The 25135-nt window shown below is 34.6% G+C and overlaps 1 protein-coding gene across 2 annotated transcripts in view; it reads right to left on the bottom strand.

The window, feature by feature from the left end:
• nrv3 (sodium/potassium-transporting ATPase subunit nervana 3) overlaps positions 1–22550 on the bottom strand; it is a 44522-nt gene extending 21972 nt beyond the window's left edge. The window contains exons 1-2 of one of the 2 annotated variants that reach the window (XM_077444659.1): positions 22429–22550; positions 16382–16638 (exon numbers count right to left, since the gene is read on the bottom strand). In XM_077444659.1, coding sequence (XP_077300785.1) covers positions 16382–16511 — 130 coding nt within the window. In that variant the 5' untranslated portion in view covers positions 16512–16638; positions 22429–22550. Of the gene's footprint in view, positions 1–14073; positions 14135–16381; positions 16639–22428 lie in introns of those variants that run through there. The other variant, XM_077444660.1, reaches the window with a different exon arrangement.
• Between the last annotated feature and the right edge of the window lie 2585 nt (positions 22551–25135).

Below are 25135 nucleotides of genomic sequence, written 5' to 3'. Positions count from 1 at the left end.
GTTAAATCAGGGCTTGAAACCAGGAACCTCTCAGTGGTTAGCATTAGCGCAACCACCGAGCTGTTGAATGTATCGGAACCATTACATCCATAAATTGAGTGATAAATAAATTGACAGGCGACGGTCGATCTGGATTTAATAATCATCAGCGATAGACGTACATTATCATCGACGAAATCGAATATATTTTCAATTTTTTTACGTCTCTGCTAGTAATAAATCGCTTCACTTCGTAGTGAATCATTTAATAATATAAGCCCAGAAATTAGACTCGGAGATTGCCTCTCGCGTGTTAGACGATGACTTACATTACTACGAGAAATTGAATGAGATTTTAATCTGAAAATAATTATACAGTGGTGAAAAATCATTGCATCATATTCATTTTTCATATCCGTCATCTAATTTTAATCAACGCGATATCCTACACCTTTGAAATCAAGTCACCCTATGTTCCTCCGATCGCGACCATCAGCCTATTTCAATGACTCTTAAAAGTCACTTGAAAATTTACCGTGTGTAATATCAGCTTTTCTTCTACGTACATAATAATCGAGATATTTTCCAGAGGCTTTATTTTTTTATAATTGTATATCACATACATAATAGATCCAATTCCTATCGAAATATTTGCCAGGGAAAACCTGTAATAAAAAGTACTAACTCTTGATTATATTAAAAAAATTCTGTTGATTCTATAAGAATACATACAAACATATGGCATCTAATTTCGAAGAAAAGAACTGCTAACCGTGTTTAATCTGTCAATAGAACATCCATCTTAATTTATTTACACAAGTCTTTTAATTAGAACTTCCGGAAGCTAAAGAAAATACGCAATCTCAAAATACAACACTCATATATGTACTTATGTACATATGTATATGTACCCAATATCTTTTCAGGAGAAAATCAAAGCCTTTCAAAAACATACATTCTTACTCGAGCAAACTTGAGCAATTTTCCTCAATAGTTCTAATTTAGGTATATGTACATATGTACTAATAATCACTCCCATAAGCCACTACAGGAATTCTTGCTTTTTATATATATGTATGTACCTATATATATAAGCCTTACAAACACACACTATAAAATTATTTTTCCAAGATTAAAATGCCTTATCTGTGCGGACAAATACCATTAACTGCCAAAGTACATACAACAACCAATGAAACCACTCGAAAGACCATTTAGATCACGAAAGAGCAACGCAAATGTTGATTTTTACAACTTTTCAATTGTGAAATTACGACGTCGATTAATAATGAATTATATGCGAATACCGAAAAATACCATTAATACAAATTAATATCGCGTGACAAAACACGCATTTTCCCCAATATACCTAATACATACATAAACACATTCATGAACTGAAACATTACATATGTATTCACTTCGGAGAATATTAACGTCTCTTTGTATCCGATATAAGGAAACAAAACCGACTTAATCCCGGGTGAAACAGAACAGGAGAAGAAGAAAAAAATAAAGAGACTTCCAAATACGGTCCGTTAAGGGTTAACGCGACGAGAATCGTACGGTGGTTAAGCCTTTTCCTTTATCATAAATAAACATCAAATCCCCACAGCGTTCCCCGGCAAACAAAAGAGCTTTATAATTTAATTCCTTGTCCGTTCTTTTCGCGAAAGCTTCGAGCGAAAGCTCCAGCTCCGGCGCTACACTTTATACATATAGCACTTCTTATTTTTCGCATTTGAATCCGCGTGAAATATTGCAAATGAGATTTGCTGCACGCCGGCGAAAGTTTTGTTTCGTTATCATTGATAATTTATACGTATGCTGGCGCTCGCTGATATTTAAATTTATACATATTATTCGCGAGCGAAAATACCGTAAAGAAAATTTAAAATGGTAATCGGCCACTACTTAATCCCGGCGCCCTTTTATCCCCCGGAAAAACCCCCAAAAAAAAAAAGGCCGCATTTTATTTTAAAAAGAACCCTATTTACCAACGCGCATGGCTTTATCAAAATGGATCGCATAGAGCGGCGAAAAAAAATTACTTTTCAAAAATAAATTCAAATAAAATATACTTTTGATACAACTTGTTATATTTCAACGTCGTTTAATAATAGACGTGTTCAAAATATGCATGTATATTAAGCTCATTATAAAAGAAAATCACTGATAATAATTTTCCGTCTTACATTTTTAAAGCGTTCAAATATTCTATATATAAAAATCGCTTCACAATTGATGTGATGTAATTGAAAAAAAAAAAAATTCGCCGAGATAGCGCAAAAAGAACTAATTAAAAAATCGCTGAAGCGAATTTTCAATTGCCTCGTTTTCCACCCTATATTCAAATTACGGCAATTAATTTCATTTTTATAGCAATTCTTCAATGTGACGGTGAAATTAAGCCCCGAAAATCCCCAAATTCTATTATTCGGGCCGGGGCAAAGTGCCGGGACGTGTTTTGATTAAAAAATAAAAATAAAAATCGACACGATTCAAAGCAATGCCAGAGAGCTCTATAACAACCCCGTCTATTCTCCGACGATTCTCTGCCAACGGCGCGGAATCTTGAGAATTCCAATATTCGAAATAGCTCAACTAAACCATCCACGGCTCTATTCTGTGCTGGTAAATTTTGGAATTCGCACGACTCCAGTCGGAGGATATAAAGCTTAAATTTTTATCATTTCGTATGATACCTACTCGAGACGAGGCGAACTTCCTTTTATATAATATTACCTAATACTCTATATCACAAATACCTAAACGTAATATGTAGTTCGGCGCACACAATAAATGTGAAATAATCTGTAGATAGATCACTTATGGCCCATTTCGACAATAATGACACCATTACATAAAAATTACAACATCTATAAAACTCTTTTTAGTGCTGACAGTAAACAACCGGAACTAATGATATACCTGTTTGACGCTAAATAGTTTAATAAAATATTAAGAGAGGCATTAAATATATCACTTTTGCCAAAAAATTAAACATGTACAATGGTACATTTTGAAATAATCTGTACTTTTGAAAAGTTCAAAATGAGGCAATTTTTTTACAATTTTATTTAATTAATTTATATTTTATCATGGTGCCAGTACAGTTGCCCTAAGCGACACCTATGTTTTAAATTTGTATTCATATAAATTTATACATTAGAAATTCGAAATTATATTCAAATACTAATAGGTAAGATCGTTTGCCAATTTGATGTGGAACAATAAAACCTTGTTAACAATGAAATCAGATAAATCGGCAAACTCTAATGATAAACGATCGACTTGGAGTCACAAATATCCAAGCCTGACCAGCAACACTGCAGAAATACTCGCAATTCTTTTCAATAGAGGTCAAACCAGAACTTGAACTCGGGACCTCTCGGTGTTTAGCATTAACGCAACCACCGAGCTATACTGTTGGCATTTGATATTACATTATTTAAATTAAAATATTTAACAGGTGTTTGAGCTTATTCTCCTACTATGTCTTGAAATTTAAATAAATGTCACAGGACCGAAATAGATAATGGTCACAGGACCTGTAACTATCAGAACTATAAAACTTATTGTGGATAAAAAAAAATCAATACTTACAGCAAAAACTAGCATTTATAAAATTTTCAGAGAAGGAACATTTTTTTTTAAATTTTAAATTAAATTAAAATCGAACACTGTATAAATTTCAACACAAATAAAATAAGTCTCACGAAAATAATTTATTCTTTAAAACATTTTTTCTGCAAACATGTTATATTATTAACCCGGATTCAAAATATGCATTTAAAATATTATCTTGCTAAAATTAAAATCATAATATAGACAAAATATTCTCCTTTATTCTTTGTCACTCGCATTAACATTTACCCTTTTGGCAATATTTTAGCACCCGCAAGAGCGCAATTATCACACTCATTTGCGTAAACGTAGGATATTAAATTGCGTTCGTTCAAAGTGATACATACACACACATATGCATCATAGTAAGAAGTGGTCTTCGCTGTCGAGAGGTGTCTCGTTACCGGCCCATCGACTAATTAGATCGGGGCCGACGACAGGGTGAGAGGAGAAGGGGTGTGCTACGCCCCCTGGGGGCGCACGGGGCGCTCCACCGAAACACCTTTCAACGCCGCCACTATTTATAAACCGATACGTTTAATTAAGCGAGTGCTCGTCAACACTCATTATGCGTGTCACTCTTAATAGCCGACACACTTTTCTTCCACAAAAACACTCAAAACACACACTTTTTGTGTCTACATTTTTTTTTTACATGAAACATATACATATTAGGGGTAGGTGCATATTTTCGATTAACTTTCACATAGCATATTTGGATCAATGATAATTTATTAGCCTGTTGACTTACAGTCAGTAAGCAGAAATTTATGAAATTTCGTATATAAATGAAACTACATATGTACTATCAATGGCAAAAAAGCAATAGTGCAGTCTGCTGGTAGAGCTATTGCATAACAGTAGAGATATCGTGAGTTTAAGTCCCGGCCAAATATGCTGCTGGTGAAAACTTGTGGTTATTAAAACACAGATCGACCGTCTCCTGTTAGAATTTTCCAATTTTTCTAGCTTAATTATTATGGCGGATTCAATAAATCGGTATCCTCTCCCTCAGTTTATCGCAAACTCAAGTTTATTAGCATCTCGACTTTGTTAAATGTTATAAAATGCTAGCTACATCATGAATTTCTTGCAAATTTGCTGTGTATCAAAATATGTCTCTATTTTTTAATTTTATGTAATGCCATTCTTTGTACTATTTTTATTTATTAAAAAGAATCTAAGCATATGTGCCTTGGGATAATTCCTGTCATAGCACATACAAATAATATGATGTATATATGTAATTATAAAAAAATATATTTGTTGAACAGCAATTCAGAAGAGATCTCAAGCTAAGCTGTATAGGTATAATGTTCTATATATGTACATTTGACTTTAGCTACTTAATTTTTAATTAAATTTAAGCATTCAAATGCTTCCATTTCCACGTCCTTATATTTCTAGCTAGTGTTGGTGGATCGTTTAAAAATTTTAAGTGAAACCTTGGAGCCATATTTCTATTTCGGGTCAGCCTTGCGAATATTGATCCACATTTATGTATACAATACTTTCTCACACACTATACTGAGCATGGAGCCGACTGAAACATTGTAATATACTGAATTTTTCCACCAGAACTAACTAGCGTATCAATCACTTAAATTGCATCAAAATATATATATATTTATATACATATATGCGTATATATCAAACTATTATAAAGAAACTTTCATGGAAACCTTTTCCACAAGAAAACGACACTTGTGGGATTTATTATAAATGTATCTACGAGTATGTGCGAATATACATAAATCATCCGTCAAATGAGAACAAGAGTGTGAACGTGTTCACTTTCGAATGCTATAAATAAAAGCGCAATAATGAGAAACAAATGATGTTATTGGGGTTAAATAGTTCGACATCATCCTAATGCAGATCCATGCGGGAATAATTGAACTGCGTTCAACAGTAAGCATGTTTTCATGACGGTATTCGTATGTAACCAACACGAAACTTAATAATACTACCATATATGTATGTATATTACAACATATCATTCAATCAACAATAACAAAACATTTAAAATAAATTACCAGACATTTATCCTGCGATCAATACCATAACGCGGGAGGATGCGGTACATGCAGGCCCTTGGATCGTGCCCCCCCCCCCAGAAAGATCTTCAAATATTAATATATTTTAACAGTCTTAAGTGTGTTTAAAAAAATTCTCATAAATAGTCACGGTTCTTAAACGCTCCTTGTATACTAATATTTTGTTTATATCCTAAAATTCGAAAAGCAACGCTATGAGTAGACGAATCCGAGTCCTTTCATTGTTTTTTTGTGATTATTGAAATATTTGCAAATTTAAAATCAAGGAAGGAAATTTAAAATTTTTGAGTTAATTTAAAAAAAATGGGAGCCCTTTGGTAACTTTTGCATGTGGGCAAATTTCTGGTCACTCCACTGATATTTTATCATACAGATAGCTCTTATCAACATTCATTCAAAACATAGGAGATTATATCCTCTATTCATAATAAAATACAATGAAAGATAAAAGGAGTATCCTTTTAACCAAAATTTAATAATAGTAGCACAACTGTGACTCATATCAAATCTATAATGTAGTATTGAATCATTTACTGCATACCTATTTTCCCCGACCGATAAAGTTCAAAGCTCACGTCTAAAATATCCCAAAATAAACTTGTCTCTGAAAGCATATTCTGAATTCGAAAAATGCCCATCGATTTTCATATTATAAGCACATCACACGAAACGAAAATAAATTACCAATTTCGAAAAAACCAACACGTAAGCCAAATGTCATTCGCTTTCCTTTGGGAGGGTGAAAAAAATACGTTACAGACTAATTTGAAATATGCTCTGATAAATACACGAGGAAAACACATTTTTCCACGGTCATTTCGGGCGATGATGATAAAATATCGCCGACGGCCATTTTGGTTTTCGAAACGCACAAATCACCTGTAAATACACAATATAGAATCCACCTTGGAATCCACCAAAATAACAGGTCACATTTGACTTACCAATTTAAATCATCAACACCGCCGCTTTTTGTTTGAATCCAATTCACATCACGTTAATCATAATAGCGTCAATCACCACCAGAATCATATACATACATCCAGATCTAAATCTCAACGCGCATAACTAGACATATGGACATTTCTAGTTCAAATCGATCACTATTCTCAACACCTGCTTCTTCTACCTATAAATAGTCGAGAAATCCACTGTTGAACTTTCACATTTTCCATAAGAATAATAAGAGGATGAAATAAATCCGACTTGAAATCGATTTGCATTATAATAGCCTCGAAATATATAATCCGAAAGCTTTGGGATTAGCGGCGATGTCATAGGTTAAATAAACTCGGTCGTTTGGTTAGATCTCGCCATTTTTAGGGGCAGGCGGGAGGATTCCCCGAGAAGATGGCCAACCTTGGTGTTAGGTACACGGAACCTTCCTTCCTTCGAAAGCCTTCAAACTTCAAACTCTGACATTTCCCAAATGTAAACCTTTCACCTTTCGCACCCCGCAATAGTCAACGGCAATTTTTATCAGATTAAAATTCGACAATGGCACGCCTCGAAGCGTAATCAACGCGACCTTCATTTTTTACCTTTCGTACCTACACACATACATATATATATTCAATTCGTATCTACACTTTGCTTCGCGATGACCTAATTCAGAAATAATTACATCGGACGATTCAAGAGGTAAATTTACGAATCGATAAAACAACCGGCGGAGTGTCGAGTTAGTAGGGCGATTTAAATCGGCACACAAGTACCTACATATACATATAATATAACCGAAACTAAAAAGAAAATTGATTTTTATACAAATTGACGCACTTAAAATAATAATAATTGTAATTTACTATCGTAAACCTTCTCGCCATCGATATTCTATCAAAATTACAAATATGCATATAATATGCTGCATAAATAGATAACATCTACTATCTTTCATTAAATATATTTTAATACTTATTAAAACAGGTTTTACAACATATTTCATTCTTTAAATGTATTTACAATTTATATAATAATAAAATACATTTTAATACTTACTATAGCAGGTTTTACAACTCGTTCCGAACAAACACTACTACTGTTAACTATGTACATACATATCCGGGTCGCTCTAAATGCAATCGTTTTATCACATTGTAACTGCAATATTTTATAAATATGCATTATAATCATACGCTGAAATAAAACATTAATCGATTTTTAATTTCATTTTTATTATTGACACATTTGTACGGCTTCATTTCAAATCGATCCATTCCTCCTATCGCCTAATTTCAAACAAAGAATCTCGATGCCGAAACATTTTCATCAATTCATTCAATTGAATAAAATGAATAATTTAAGCGTTTGCTCAAGATTAAAACCTGAACGGATAATTACTTAAATCAAATCAGTACAAATACAATATCATCATCTGAACGCGACAGCTTTGGTTTATACCAAATTGAAAAATATTTAACCGCCCAGAAATACATCATTGATCGATTGAAAAAGTTCCACCTGTCCCATACAATTGAATCACAATCACTCTCAGCTCACATACATACATACATAGAACGATCGATACGCCTGTATAGTATATACATACATACATATAATAGATTTGTTCGTTCCAAGAAAATTCCACACAAATGTAAGCGTGGCGATATAAAATTCATCAAACTGACATCACAACGTCGGATCAATAATCGAATGTCGAAAAACCTACCAAAAACATGCAGACCGAGCTGGCTCAATACCTGAACACGGTTCTTTACAGAGAAGGGGGTAGTACATGTAGGGTTGGTCCTCGAGGTCGCGACCACGACGACTTAACATTCCAAGGCTGTTGGAGGGGTGGGGGTGGGGGGTTAAGGGATGGGGCGTCGTCAGGTGAGGGTGTGCGTGGGTCCACGGCATAAAAACGGCAATTTATGAATATCGTAAAAACAAAAGTTGCCCGGAGGGTGGTTGGGAGAAAGTTGGGTTTTCTTGCGAGCGACACACAGCCGCCGGCATACATAAATCTAACTGGGTCGTCGTAAATGCGGCGAGAGGGGAGGGGATGGGGTGGTTGAATCACCCTTTCGCGACCGCTAAATACGACCACCCCTGTTTTCCGAGAGGATTCAATCACGAGCCTCAAGGACGACTCCTCCTAGAGCCGCATCGAAGCGAGAGTGAAAAATCGAAGACCTTCCAGAACGATTCTCGGAGCGCTTGCTTCTATGCAGCCTCCATTTAAGCGATCAACAGTGCTTATTTAGCGTTGATTAGCGACCGTTTTGAAACTGGATTTGCTTACGCACGCATATCACAAGCTTGATCTACATTGACGATGAGTTCTTGCGAAATATCTATTAGCGAGTTTACTCGTTATAATTTTTTTCAAAATTATATTCAGACATTTAAGCGACTTCGTCTATTCTTGATATACTTAAAATATATCGCCTATGAATTAAATAATACCAAATAATTATGTATTGTGTTGCATTAAAGCTATTTGTCTTTTAATTATATTTCCCCATGATGCCATTACGGGTTTCCATTACGGGTTCCCCTGAGCGACAGCTATGGTATAAAACTTATATAAATTTATGAATTATAAATTTAAAACTATATTCATATGGTGATGACATAATGAGGACGGTTCTTGCCAATTTTATGATGACCGCTTAAATAATGAAATCAAATAAATTAGTAAACTTTGATAGGGAACGATCCAAGCATGACCAGCAGCACTGCAGAAATACTCCGAATAAATTCTTTTCAATCGAGTTCAACCCAGGGCTCGTACCCGGGAACCTCTCGGTGGTTAGCATTATCGCAACCACCGAACTATACTGCTAGCTACTTCATATACTTGATTCATCTTAGGAAATGTTCTCTTATTTGCCGATTTTATTTGATTTATTTATGGAGAAAGTTCCTTGGAGAAATTTTAATCCGCAAATATTGTTAATTTATATCCTCTCCTGCATTTAGACTTCTGCATTGTGAAGCAATCGGAAAAATGTATTTTTCAAATCATAAATGTGAACCAATTTGATTTGAACTAAAACTTTATAGTCACAAATATCCAAGTGTGACCAGCAGCACTACATAAATACTCAGAATAAATTCTTTGCAAATGAGGTTAACCCAGGGCTTGAACCCGGATACCTCTCGGTGATTGGTATAAACGCAACCACCGATCTATACTGCTTGCTCTTATTCAAAAATATATAAAAATTTTGTATGCTGTCACACAAAATGGCCGTAATAAACGAATTATACTGCTGTTATAAAATATTTTGCTCCCACAATTAATGAATTTATATTGTATAGACAGACTTACGTAACTTAGTTCCTTTAAAATTACTTACGTAATATACATATGTATATAAAATATTCCACATTTTCATAAAGAAATTCATGTTTTAATACCGCTGAAGTGCTGTTTAAAGTAAAATAATAATTAACACCCTTACATAAGCTGTTTTATAAATCATAATTTCAACCTTAACCTTTTGCGCATACTTAAACCATTAAAAAACGAAAGCAATTTTCACGGGAGTGCCCTATATAGTCATGTACATAAACCGTAAAAAAATAAATGTTCAACGATCGTAAATACGAAGTAATAAAGTCAACATCGTAACTGTCGATTTATTTTCGCATAAATCTTCACGACTTACTCAAAAAAAAAAATCTCATAAATTAAACATCACACCCTATTTCCCTACACAAAAAAGACACACACACACGCAAATTTTTCCGAAGTTTCCCAAATGTGGACTTGTTTTTCAGGAAGTGGGCACGACGAAAATATGGATTCCTGTATTTGCGTGTGTGCGAACACACGTATGTATATATATTCGGATGAGCTGGTGGGTGGGTGGGTGGTTCCAGGGGGCCAAATGCAGGCGGCGCGAGGCTGAGAGTTCAAGGACAGGCAGCCGCCCCACCGCCTGGCCGCCCAGCGACAGCCCTGAACGAACCCTCAACTCCCACATCTCGAGCGTGGACCTTGGACCGACACCAAATTCCCAGATAGGCCTGATCTAAATTCACCTCGAATACAAAAGCGATACTAAATATAGACTAATTTAAAAATACAACCCCCAAAGAGACGCCAGCTCGTTCGGAAAAAAAATCATCCCTAATTTAAGCCACCACTTGGTATGCATACGTGTGTATATATGTACATATGTATTTACTATATTCGCTCCTTTTCGGTTACATCAAATAACCGAGCAAATACGTATGTACATACAAACATATGATGCTCGTAAAATTCGCCAATGGCTACGAGATTCCGAGATTACATATTGCGAACGATCCAATCTTGGCATTATTACATCACCATTATTATTATTAAAATAACAAATACATTTCATAGTAAGAAATGTTTTTAAATTATGCAACAATAAACGATAGATGTCATCAATTATTTCAATATATACATTCATATATTTATATATATTCATTGAATATACATATATATTGTTGAATGAAAACGATTTTCTTTTTAGTCGTTGGTTTTTGCTTTGTATTGAATTGCCCTTATATTTCCCTTCGTGTGTAAATATTTGAATAAATAATGTTCCGTAAAAATAGACTTTAAAAGTAGGTGCATGCACGCAACCCGAATTAACTGAGATAAGCCACCCTATATTTTAAGCACGAAAAAGGAGGTTAGTAAAAAACGAATGGATTAAACCAATTCCGATATGATATCTTGAAGGTTGAACGTGCGTGATTTTTCCCATTAATACACTTCAAAGCCTTTCCATCTATAATTGAAGAGCTTCCGTTACAAAATGTTAAGACAAGAAGACGATGAAATCGTCTGCAGAAAATTTAGTAGGTCGCAAACCGCGCATTTCTACTCTCCTCCGCCGCCATTCGAGTCGAAAAATATAATAAAAGATAAATCCCAAACCGAAAAATGACTCTCTCATTGTCAAAAAAATGAGTTACGAATGTTCTTTTTAATTTTCTGCAACATTGAATCCACCGAACAACGCAAAGGGGAACGCACGAAATATAGAAACGCTCACACTTTTTCCGAGTGGAATACATTTTTCCGCCTTCTTTTTTCCATCTTCTTCTTCTTCTTCTTCCCCTACCCCCTAGATACATACGTACACAATCGAATTTCACTTGGCCAAAATACGAAATTGTGATTTTATTCAAGATCGAAACGCTCGACGACATGTCGGCCGCGGACCGATTCAAAATTGATATATGCGGCACAAGAAGCACCGGGTCAATTGAAAAGGTCGTCTGCGATTGAGCATTCCGAATGAGAGGAGAATTCGGGAATATTTAATTTTAATAACGCCAACACAAACATACACACATACATTCATACCACCCGACAAATCCAGGGCTCAGGCAAGAGATATACGGCCTGGATAAGACGCTTCCCGTCAAAAAGATACAGCCGCGATTAATATTTCAAAAACAGACAGACAGACCTTTATCTATCGACGGACGCTGATGATGATGATGTAACATCTAAACCCAACTCGAATCTTACATACATACATTTCCAAATCGATCGAACACAATTTGCTCGTACTATATAACTGCATACTGCCCGAGATGAGTGAAACATTGTTAAAAACCGACTATATTTCATTCCGAATCAAATTATATATGTACATATGTACTCTCGATTAACCTTAGAACACGATATAAAATTCAAACGGATCGATAGTGGGTCCATCGCCCTATCATACTGCACGGCGATAAACTAAAGTTCAATGTTGGTCCGGTGATAAAGTTGCATCTGAAACTCTCAAGTGATATTGATTAGGCGAAACGCGAACGGCGAGGAAGATCCATTAGCAGTTGATCGATGGTAATTCTCACGAAGGATATTCGCGTCCGAGGGAGATGAAAACGAGACCAACGGACAATTATTAGTCATTAACCTGGTCGATTTCGACTCGCATAGTTATGTACATATTATCTACATACATACATACATTGTATGTGGAAGGAGGACGCAATGCGGACCAGTTTAATAAGTTCGCGCGACGGTTACCTACCCAACGAGAACCACTCACTTACTTGCACAGTACTCTTAAGTTAATTAGACAATTAGTACGAGGCACGACTAAACGGCCAGCGACTAAACAATGCTAAATCGAAAGCGAAATCGTTCAGCATATACGTGTTACTATACTTTGAATGAAAAAATTAATAAGGACACGAGACGCCTTCCGACTATTGATCACGTAACGGTATATATTATATGTATGTACGGCAGACTTTAAATTTCATTTTTGAACTGAATACAATACAATTACATACAATTTTTAACAAAAATGTCGTAATAATAATATATACGTATATATAGATAATACCGACTACCAAATAGTTTAATAAATTTGACTCATTCGTTTAAAATTTTAACAAAAAGCAAACTTTTACCATTTTTCATAGGGCGTTTCCTTACAAAAGTGCCACTATAAAAAAATAGAAGACGTCGAACTCTATACATATTTAACACTAATCGATTTCAAATTGTGTTCTGATGATTCATAAAGCGTTCCATTTTACAAAATAGCGTTTTTTTTTTTTTACTATTCAATCAAAGCACACATTTGGACGTGTTATGTCACAAGCTACAATATAAAATTATTGCCATAGAAAATTCTAATTCAAACTTTAAATGGTCTCAAATCAATAATAACTACAATGGACACATTTGATATTTCATATACGTATGTTCATACGTATAGACTTTGAACATTTCAAAGCTCCTTTGATCGTCATTATGCAACTGCAACGATTCAACGAAAATTATACCATGCACTAAATGGCACACAAAACATATGTATACATATATATATATATATATATATATATATATATATATATATATATATATATATATATATATATATATATATGTATATATGCATACATACACACCACTTACAAAATAATTACACACTTGCAAACGACGAGATGTCGCGCTCTCTCTATCTCTGTCTCTCACCAGACAGCCGGACAGTCATCGATCGTCATTAAATATACTTACATATTATTACATGGCTCAGATTCGACCATTGTCCGGGGAGTGGATCTGGGAATCGTGGAAAACACCCAGACGTACGCGATCGCGAAAAGTCAGTTACGTAAATCCCGAATTTTCACTTCGATCCGACGGGGACGGGGCGGCATCAGCGCCATTTTACCCGTCAGCTGGTCCCAAATCTCAACTGGACCAAATCTTACATACATACATACAATACATTGAACGAGACCGAGGAAAGATGCGAAAAAAGGGCGACCGATCGTCTTCGACGGCGACACTGGGGTTACGCAACCGGAGGAATAAGTCTGCACGTGTGTCTCGCATACATACATACTTATGCATATCGGACGTTTTTGCACGCATCTGATTAAATATTTGTGTGTAATTTTAATACGTGTGTGCGGTTCGATTGTTAATTCAAGATTGTGGAATTGATACCCGTGTGCTCGCCCATTCTGTCTTCAATACGACACTGTCGTCGTCGGTTATTATGCGGATAATACTGACTGTCACCAGCCGTTTCATCATGTATGTTGATGAAGTTAATCATCATATAGGAGTCTCACAAAGTAAATTGTTAATCGCGCATTGATTAAAATTAATCGTTTGCGTTTTTTTAGTATTACTAGTCGACGTTGAAATTGCTAAGTACATACAAAGACAGTTTTATGTATGTACATAGTTGCACTATGTACAGAAAAAATCTCCTTTCATACTTACATAAGTCTGCTTAAAATCGTCGTATTCATTATGAAATACACACATTTTAAATATGTTAAAAAAAACGATTCTTTTACAATGTCTAGATGTATAAAATCAATGCTTGATATAGATCGAATTAAATTTTCCAAGGAAATCAGCCCGTTGGAAAAGCTTTCAGTAGAATTTTCGGTACGCGCATGCGCCTTTCGTATTCCGCCATGGTTTAAATTTCGGACCTGTACATCTTTCTAAATGAATTTTATCTCATTTAATACGAAAATTTCAAACATAATCATTAATTTGAAACATTAAGAATATTGCTTTACAGTTCTATGCCCAGCCAAAAATCTAACAGTGGAAAATTTTTCAAACTTCCGCATATAAAACCCATTCCATTTGAAAAAAATTAATGATGAAATACATTTATCTATAAATAATATTCCATTTAAAGGCAAAGAATATGAAATATTTTATTTAAAGGCATTCAACTTGTATTAAATACAATTTCATCATTATGTAATACATCGACATGCTTCTCCCCCCATCTAAAAATATATGTACATATGTACATAAGTTGCATTAAAATTTGCAAGGATATATTCTATAATTTTACTTTAAAACCCAACCCTTTTCACATAGAACATCTCGCTCGATTCCTCCAAAAGTCTTCAATCTAAATAATCATAAATAAATTAAACAAATTCATCGTAAATCAAATAGCATCGTTGTTGCAAACGGAACAAAGAGTCTTTTCCGTAGATGGGAATACGAATCTATTGAAGATTATACATTTTATGAAAATTCAGTTACGCAACGTCGCCCAATCGATTCGTGAGATAATTTTTCGCCGGACGTCGATTTTGCGAACACCGAGTGTTTAATTGAAATTGTGATAAATTGCGTTTTGCTTTCGGCCCGCGTACAAACAATCAATCCCATTCCAATTTTATCATCGCGACATAAAAAGTGACCATAAACATCATCTAAATTATCACAATCGGACGCATCGACACACACACACACGCCGAAATCCACACCCGAAATCGACCAAAGCACATTGCACTTACGCAATGCACTCGAAAATAATCTCCAAATATAAAAACCAACCGAACCCATCCTCAAATCGCCCGAAAGAAAACCTAACCTTACACCCACAGAGTTACGTCATTGTTCGACAAACTGAAAAAAAAGCCGGCAAAATTCGACGGGTCGATAAAAATAAATAATTTTAAATTCAACATACATCCATATAAGATAAAACGTCTAAATATGTACACCACATCCGTTCATGATTAAATATGATATCATGACACCGCATCCGCATCCGGAATCCTAATAAAAATTTCCCGCGCCCGACTCTCGTCTGCATACAATTTTTAAATCAAATTCTACAAAAAATTCACACCCATCATCAAATTGAAAATTTCACACCCCAACCTCACCCTCGAATACCCAACCGACAAATTTCATCAATTTCGACCGAATTCAACCACAGTTTCATTCATGAAAATCGAAAGGAACAAAAAAAAAAAAAAAAATCACCACCCGGAACAATACCAGACCTGAAACATGCAACATTAAAAAATTCACCTACAAAATTCTAAACATTTAAAAATTCTTCAAAAGCGTTCAAAAACCGACACATTTAATGCAACGGAATAGTACTGAAAAAAAAGCCACGCAACATACAAATAATAAATCAAAAGTGAAAAGTCCGGATTTTGCGCCCGATTTCGATCTATATTGGCTTATTCGAGCAAATTTCGCTCGAATTTGACATGACGCGCGTTACATAAGATCCGCGTGATAGGGGCGGGGGTGGGGGGTGGGGGGCGTCGTCTGAAAAGTGACCGACTGAGTTAACGAAGGGGTGGCGCGCGCATATACTTCAAAAAAGGTGAAAAAAATGCGAAAAATTTGAATTTTGTATGCGTTTCGGCGGGGCGATCGAAAGGGGATGCTATGCGGTGGGCTCGGGGACCGCGCGGCGTCCGGCCGCAGAGTCGCCGGAACTTGGCGTTTTCGCGTGAAAATTTCCACTCACCCCAACTGGTGCCAGTCCGGCCCAGAAATTGGCTGGTCTCCGAGTTCCATAGGAACTGTCTGAAGCTCTCCCAGCCGCTGAGCTCCGGCGGCGGCGCGTAATACTGCTCCGTCACCTTCTTGTCGGCCATGCCTGCGGTGTGGGTGTGCGGCCGGGCCGAAGCTCCCGGGTAGAGGCACGCCGCGCGCAGCCGCCCGCCCTTCGATCGGGGCCGCGGCTCGCGCACGCGCAATCCGCCACAAACACCACAAGATGGGCTGAAACACAAACGGTGTACGTACAGAACACGCTCAACAATCTTGGATGTGTACGTGCGAAAATACGGCGTCCACACGTGATGGTTAGCGTGAGCGGCGCGCCTGTGCGCGTGAGCCGTGCTGAGCTGTGTGCGTCCGTGTGTGCGAGTGTATGTGCGCGCGTATCCGCTCTCTAGGTGCGCGTTCCGTCCCCGACACGTTCGGAAAATAGGAAAAGTTGAGAGTATACATCCATACATTCAAACGTATATACATACATACCCGTACAATATACGTGTAACGTCCGTCGAGACTCTTCTCTGCTTGTAATGAGTCCGCGGTCGGCGAGTCTGAAGACTATGTATGTGTGTGTGTGTGTGTGTGTATGGTTTTGGAATGTTGGGTGTGCGATATTATGTTGAAAAATCAAAGCAGTGGTGGTAGTAGTACATAGTAGTAGTAATAGTATTAACGGTATAGTGGGCTGTCGAAAGAAAATTTAGTTTGGGAAAATGATATCGATTCTAATGAAAATATGAGATCTAAGGGTGTGCGTCGTTTAATATGATGCTGGGGTATTCATTAAATTTTTGCTAATGAGAGGAGTTGAAATAATATATATATATATATATATGTACATATGTATGTATATCAGTATTCAATAAAGTCCGCCAAGATAAAGTTTGAGGTTTCGATTTTGAAACGTTCGAACAATACTAATAAAGTAACAATACAAAAAATCAAAGCAATAGCAGTAATAGTTCAAACAATATAGTAGGCTGTCGAAAGAAAATTCAGTTCTGGAAAATGTCATCGTTTCTAATGAAAATATTAGATCTAAGGGTGGGCCGTCGTTAAGATGATCCATCAATCGGCCAGGAAGGCGCATTGGGGTTTACCTGTTAGGCCTTCCTGGTATACATATATGTGTATATAAAAAAATAGAGTTTTGCAAAAACAAATTTCGTATTCGCAATAAGTTTAAATTATGTATATTCGTATACATACATTTAAATATACATACATACAATATATGTATGTATGTATGTACGTATGTAGCCATTAATTCAATATCCTCCACAGTTCTCAAGATCCTCCAACAGTCTTAAGACCTTAAACTCTGCTTGTAAGATGAGTTTAAGGTCTTAATATATACATATGTATGTATATTGACCAGCAACATAGCTCAGTGGTTTGTGTATTATGCTAACAACTGAGGGGTTGAGCCCTGGCCAGGTGTTGCTGGCGAGACCTTGGATATATGTGACTCCAGGTCGATCGCTTCCTATCGGATTTTGCCAAATTATCTGATTTGTGACCATTATTTGAATTCAATTTCAAATTTATAATCATATTATATATGTATATTCATATGCATATATTTAGTTTTTATGTATATATATTTATATTTATATTCATGGCATCGCCTTGGTAAAACCGTGGTAAAAATAATTTAAAAACAAAAAAAATATATGCATGTATGAGGTTTCGCTCTTGAAATGTTCGAACAAAATGAAAAAAATCAGATCAGCAGTAGTAGTATAGTGGGCTTTCAAAAGAAAATTTGCTTTGGGAAAACGTTATCGATTCTAATGAAAATATGAGATCTAAAGATGTGAGTCGTTAAGATGAATGAGATACCGTTAAGTGAATTTGAGAGTACATCTTCTTCTATTATTTATATAAAAATGCATCCTTGTTTTTTTTTTTGTTTGTCACCATGTACATATATAAATCTAGAATTTTCATTTTAGAACCACTAAATTTTATACTCTAAGTTAGACCGTAGACGGTTTTCGGAAATGGTCCAATAGAAACCTCCCGACTATACAATGTATATATGTAATTACACCTAACCCTACATATATTTACATACAAAACCGCGTAAAAAAAAAAACATTTCATTAGCTAGTTGAATAACTTCACTTAATTGTACATTAAAAACTATAAAAACATAGTTCTGATTCTTTACAATCACTAATACGTATATTTCGTGATCATAAATCATGTTACTTTGACAAATTATCAAATTACACCAGCTGACCTATGTACACATGTACATATGTATATATAATAATAATCGAAAAAAAATTGTTTAATCTCATGTATATACATACATACAAGATGTACTGTGAGGATGCGGCGGTATTCGAAATGAGAGTTGCAAATACAAAATTCGTTTAGCAATAATTAAGCGGTAATTGGATTTCGCTCTGCGCTTTTTAAACCACTTCTTTCGGCTGCGAGCGTTTCATGTAAAGGATTATAAATGGAAATGAAAAAATTATCAAATAGAAAACGCTTACCTTTTACGAAATTTCCGCGATTATGTAACGCGCGAAATTTTCAGAGACAATGAATTCAACCTAACCCGACTTTGCCTTTAGTAAGCCACCAATGCGGCTTAAACATTTATGTTTTAGAAAATAGATTCAGATTACAGAGGTGATTAAGATCCACGTTGTGAATTGTGTAAGTCTATTTTCAATAAACTGTTAAGAAAATTTCTTGGAAAAAGCCGACATTACCGTACTAAATTGACACTTTCCTATACTAGATCGATAAATATTTGCAAAATTTTATCATGAACTTACTTTACTAATCTTTTTTTTAATATAATATCGCTTATACAAATATTACAATCTTAAATAACCAACAATATTAACTATATTTATAAAAAAGATACGCTTACTTATTTGTACATATGATACATGACTAAAATGATTGATAACATAATCAAGATTTTATTTACAACGCAATAATAATGTGAATTCAAAAGCGGGACGCCAATTTCAAATTCAAGCAATCTTTTTTAAAATTAAATTAAAAAAGAACAGTTCAAAAACTTCCAGAAAGGAACACAATTTAATAATAATAAAAATTATATTTTAATTTAAACGTAACCTACCTCAATCTTTATTCAATATTTTTATTAAAAAAGAAACCATTGAAACTCTCTACTGTAACCAAAAAAATAATAATTCAAGCATTATTTTTAATGTTTAAAAAGCTCAACGTATAAAAATCTATAAATACATATAATCAATAATAGAATTTCCCCGAATGTGAAGCCATCTAAACTATAAATAAAATTCACATATGATACAAAACACAATTTTCATCAAAATTCCATTTTATAAAATACATAAAAACAAGTATTTATTTGTCATATTATATTCATATCTACATACATATGTATATATATACATATGTATATATATATATATATATATATATATATATATATATATATATATATATATATATATATATATATATATATATATATATAGGGCCAAAATAAGTCGCCCTTAAAAGTAGCTAAATAAATAGGTATGTGCATATCCAAACACATTCTACAGACATAAATTACAAACCGCAAGCATACAAATGGCATGCAACAATCAATAAATTGAAATATCCGAATTTGCGAGAGGTGGGAAAGGGGGATGACGATTTCATTAAAACCGTCACAACAATAAAGCTAGACAAATTGGAAAACTCCAATAGGAGACGGTCGATCTGGATTTAACAAACGTCCAGATATTGAAATAAAAATCAAATAAATTTTTCGATTCCGTACACCGACGATATGTGCCATAACAGGAATTACTAGACTATTTTTGTACAAAAGTACTAACAATTTTTCAAACGTAACAGGCCATAGAATACAATAGAGACCTCTCTGCCGGTATGCAATAGCTCTGTACCAGTGCACTTCACCGTGGCCATAGTACATATATGTAGTATAAGATGAAAAACATAGAATACAATAGAGACATCTATGGACAATCGACAAAAATTTTGATATACAGCAAATTTGCAAGAAATACATTAATTGCGTAGGTAGCATATTTTTATAAGATTTAACAAAGCCGTGATGCTAATAACTCGAATTTGCGAGAAACTGAGGAGGAGGAAGGCGATCTATCAGATCCGTCACAACAAATAAGCTAGAAAAAATTATTATTTTGAATAAAAACACCAATAATTTGTTTTTACTACCGCCATCTATGTATAAAATTAATTACTACCAAACGTCACCGAGATTAAAAATTTTCGGACTTGAAAAGCTTCTTAAACTAATCGCCATTACGATAGAGATAATATTTTATCTCTATCGTAATGGCGGAGGATCCATTTACTTATATTGATGACCAAAATGAACAATATGGCAAAGTATGAAAACGATCGTATAAGAGGCAAACTTTTTCCTGAATTGTAATCGTAAGTGAAACGTAAAGGAGGTATGTAAAAATCGGAAATTCTAACAAGGGACGGTCGACCTGTGTTTTAATAACCACAAAATGTCACCAGCAGCCTATTTCGCCGGAACTTGAACCCACGACCTCTCTACCGCTATGCAATAGCTCTTTGCACCAGTGCACTTCACCATGGCCATAGTACATATGTATATGTAGTATAAGACGAAAAAAAAAGAGTAAAAACTGCGCCGAAAATTTTCCACGCTTCATTCCTGAACAAGTCGGATAGGAAAATTTATCTATCGCACGACATAAATTCAATCTTCTCCCACTTAGCATAATTGTGGAAACGTAATAAATAATATACATACATACATATACGTTGCTGCCGAGACTGAATGTGATATTTTCCACCTTAGTGGGCGTAAATTGTCGGATATTACTCTAACCCAATTTATCTGGTAGTCTGCACTCATCATTGTTTTCATGATTGATTGTGATTTATGAGTGAAATTTTGATTAACTCTCTTCCATTTGGACCTCACAGGGATGTTTTGTATTTGTAGTTGTTTCTAATTTATTGGAATTGGCTGCAGGTGCAAGGCATTCCTTATGATATATTTTTTTAGTTGATATTTTTACGTCAACTGTTATTATTAAATGCTATTTTTTATGTTTATGTATGGATGTATTTATGTTTATGTTCAAATGTATTTTTTTTTATGTATAATTGATTAGTATATTATTTCGCTAATGTATTAATTTATGTTTAATTGTTATTTTGTTTTGTATTATATTTTTTGACCATTATGGCGCTTTAGGAATTCCTGTAATGCCACAATGGTCCGTTTAGAATAAAATAAATAAAATATAAAATATATAGTGTATTATATGTGTACATACGTACATACATATGTTCGCGAAACTGCTGGGGTAACACCCCAGACTGGCTGGTTACATAAGACTACCAAGTTCACTACGCTTTATTATAATACCCACCTCACGTGAATGCAATTCCAATACTTTGTATCGAACAATCTACTTACATACGTACATACATACATATATACATATTTAGCATAATCTCAAAGCTTCGACGATGGATAATATGTGACATTTATAACCAGACAACCCGAACCACACACACACCCACACAAAGCGCACTGTTACGTTGCAACCCAATATTGAATTTGCGGAGCAAAGTCCAGAGAGCTAACCGGGATTTCCGGAATGCCCAATTATGTAAATACAAGGAAATGTACTTATCACACGTGAAACCCCAAGATCGTTCGAATTACATACATACATACATACATAGATTGGGTACCTATTATTTGCGGTTTGCGGTAAATCATTAACCGAGAGTCCGAAGCTCTCGTACGCACATAATAATACAATAACTCGAGTCCCGTTTAATAAATCTATCCACGGTTTCTGTCGGTGATTATCTAATATATATCCCCTTAATTGCTTACAACAATGGGACGCTTATTGCGGGCCGCGCTGTACATATGTATGCATACGTACTGTAAGGGGGGTGAACTTCGTTTTAAAATTTGGCCACATCCCAGCGATTTATTCGAGGGTGTGTTTCTTTCGGACGTACCTTTCCAGACAACGACGACGATATTGAAAATTTTCCGGTGGCCGACACCCAACTTTTCCGATTGTAATTGAGTGTGCAATTGATAGGTGTTACCGTGCGTGAAAGATACTCCTTCGAGAATGATCGTATTTTATTCGATTTTTCTTTATATCAGTATTCGCTTAATCCATAGCTAAAAATCTAATCACTATTTCAATAGTGAACGATACGATATTTACGATATCTAGTAGGGTGAACGTCGTTGGCTTAGTTGTCGAGTGTTTCACTGTATTATGTAACCAGCTGAATTGATCGGCGTTGCTCGAGTGGATAAAAGTTCATGGGATAATACACCGAACTGGCTGGTTCCTATTTTAGAACTGTAGATTTGCATATTTGATAAGCTAACACACAATCTTTGTAAAGTAGAATGTACATATGTGTATAATATGTAACTATTTATGCCAATGATCAACTAAAATATTTTTAAACTTCCACCACATATCTACATATATATGTATATACATATATAGCTTACAATATACATAATATTATAATATTATAAAATTGGAATTATGTCCGTAATATGTAATATTAAATTAAATTTAAAACAAATCTTGTTTTGGTTTCATTTTAATCTACAACATATCTTTATCAAATATAAAAATACATATTATCACGTAAGAGTGGATAACATATCTTCATATAAATGTGTTACGCAAACAAACATTGATTTAATATTTCAATAGTTATAAGTCCATTCGATTTTTCAATTAGTATTTCAACTGAAGTTATATAATATTTATAATAAAATATAAGTGTGTTTGATTTAAATTTCTGCTGCGACTTAACCAATAACTGGTTAAAATTTTGATTTACACCAGCAACATAACTCAGTGGTTAGCATATAATGCTAACAGCTGAAGAGTCACGAGTTTCACGATCCCTAAACCAATATTGCTGGCCAGACATTGGATACATGTGACTCCAAGCCGATCTTTTCGTATTAGAATTTGCCCATTTATCTTATTTCATTATTAAAATGATTCCTACCCAATTCGCCACCTATCCTGCATTGCCACCATTATTTGAATTTAATTTCGAGTTTTATTAATTTATATATAGTATATATGTATGTATGTACATATGTATATACATAAATGTACAAAATTGACCATAGGTGTTACCTTAGGGGCCATCCCGTGATGACGTAATGGTACAAATATTTTTTTAAATAAATAAATATCATTTTGAGGAACCTCCTCAGACCTGTCTTTTTTTTATTCTTTGTAAAAAAAATATTTTTGTAAAAACTCTTTTATTTGGTTCATTAAACTGACATGAAAAATATTTTTTTGCATTTTTCTGAAATTATTTATGGAAAATGCAGCACGTAATTGTCTTTTTTATGAGATAACAACGAAAATAAAATGGCTACCCGGAGCGGCGTGACCGGGCAGAGCATTGTGCACGAATTGCCATATGACTTGATTCTCATACGCTATATGACAACACTGACTAAAAGTTCTCGATTAAAATAATGTAAAATAAATTTAATGTCCACTACAATCAGCTAAAGCGGAAGCTAAAGGGCTGTACTTATTTGGTCAGTAGCTTCTTTTGATTTGGTCAGTAAGTAGATGATCAGTAAGCTATATTATCTGTCTGTTTTTGAAATAAATACTCAAAATAATAAGAAACTTACTGACCGTTTATTACTATCCACATATATATGCATAAAGAAAAGTGATGTCACTAAATTTTCGCAAAAGCTACTGACCATTTATAAAAAAATAACTGACTGTTAAAATATTGTTTCTCAATTAAACTCTATAATATGAAGTAGTAAATATATTTTTGAATTTGAATTACCAATGAATGATTGAAAATGTCTTGATTATAATTTATAAAACCACTTCCTATGATATATTGTGAATATTATTACAAACCATTTCATCATGAAATGATTCATTTTAGTATGACTATCGTTTAATTTTTTTTAAATATATAAAAATTATACATATAAATCGTATGTATGTATCTAAAAAAATGATAATCAAATTTACAACACCTGATAATTCCTCTGTATTTCCTCGAAATTCACCCAATTTAGATGCTTGTTAGTTGAAATGCACTAAAACAACCTTCATGCCACGAGTGTTGATTGATGAATGGCCATGATGATGTTTAGTATATAATATTCGAACCAATGAGCCCGGGGCTGAAATAATTAGCCCTTCGCGTATCAAAATTTCATAATGAATTGCAAATCATTCCACTAATTTCATTCACACACATCCAACCGATCGATTCCTAACTCATCACATACACAATTCTTACAAAACTAATTGTGATGACGTGCATATATAATATATTAATGTGCTGGGTGATTTGAAGCAGTGTGTACGTACTTCCCCTATACGTTTCCGGCATATCGATTTGGACCCCGATTTTCTTGTATTCCATGCATTGTACGGCGACAAAAATGTACCCTAGAGTAACGATTTAAACGCTGGATAGTAGACATGTTACGTCATAGTGCAGACACTCAGGCGGTATGCTGCACTGGATGCAATTTTCACGCGAAAAGCGTACGTGGAAATATCGAGTTATACTCCATCGACTGTAATAGTGTTAAATAACAGCAAAAAAAGCAAAAGTCTTCAAACTGCGTCAAACCGAATCACGCTTTAATACGATTCGAAAATTAGCATCATCTAAAATTCGG

Source organism: Arctopsyche grandis, chromosome 13, assembly GCF_051622035.1.
Source record: "Arctopsyche grandis isolate Sample6627 chromosome 13, ASM5162203v2, whole genome shotgun sequence".
Classification (NCBI taxonomy): Eukaryota; Metazoa; Arthropoda; class Insecta; order Trichoptera; family Hydropsychidae; genus Arctopsyche; species Arctopsyche grandis.
This window is presented reverse-complemented; position numbering and strand designations above follow the sequence as displayed.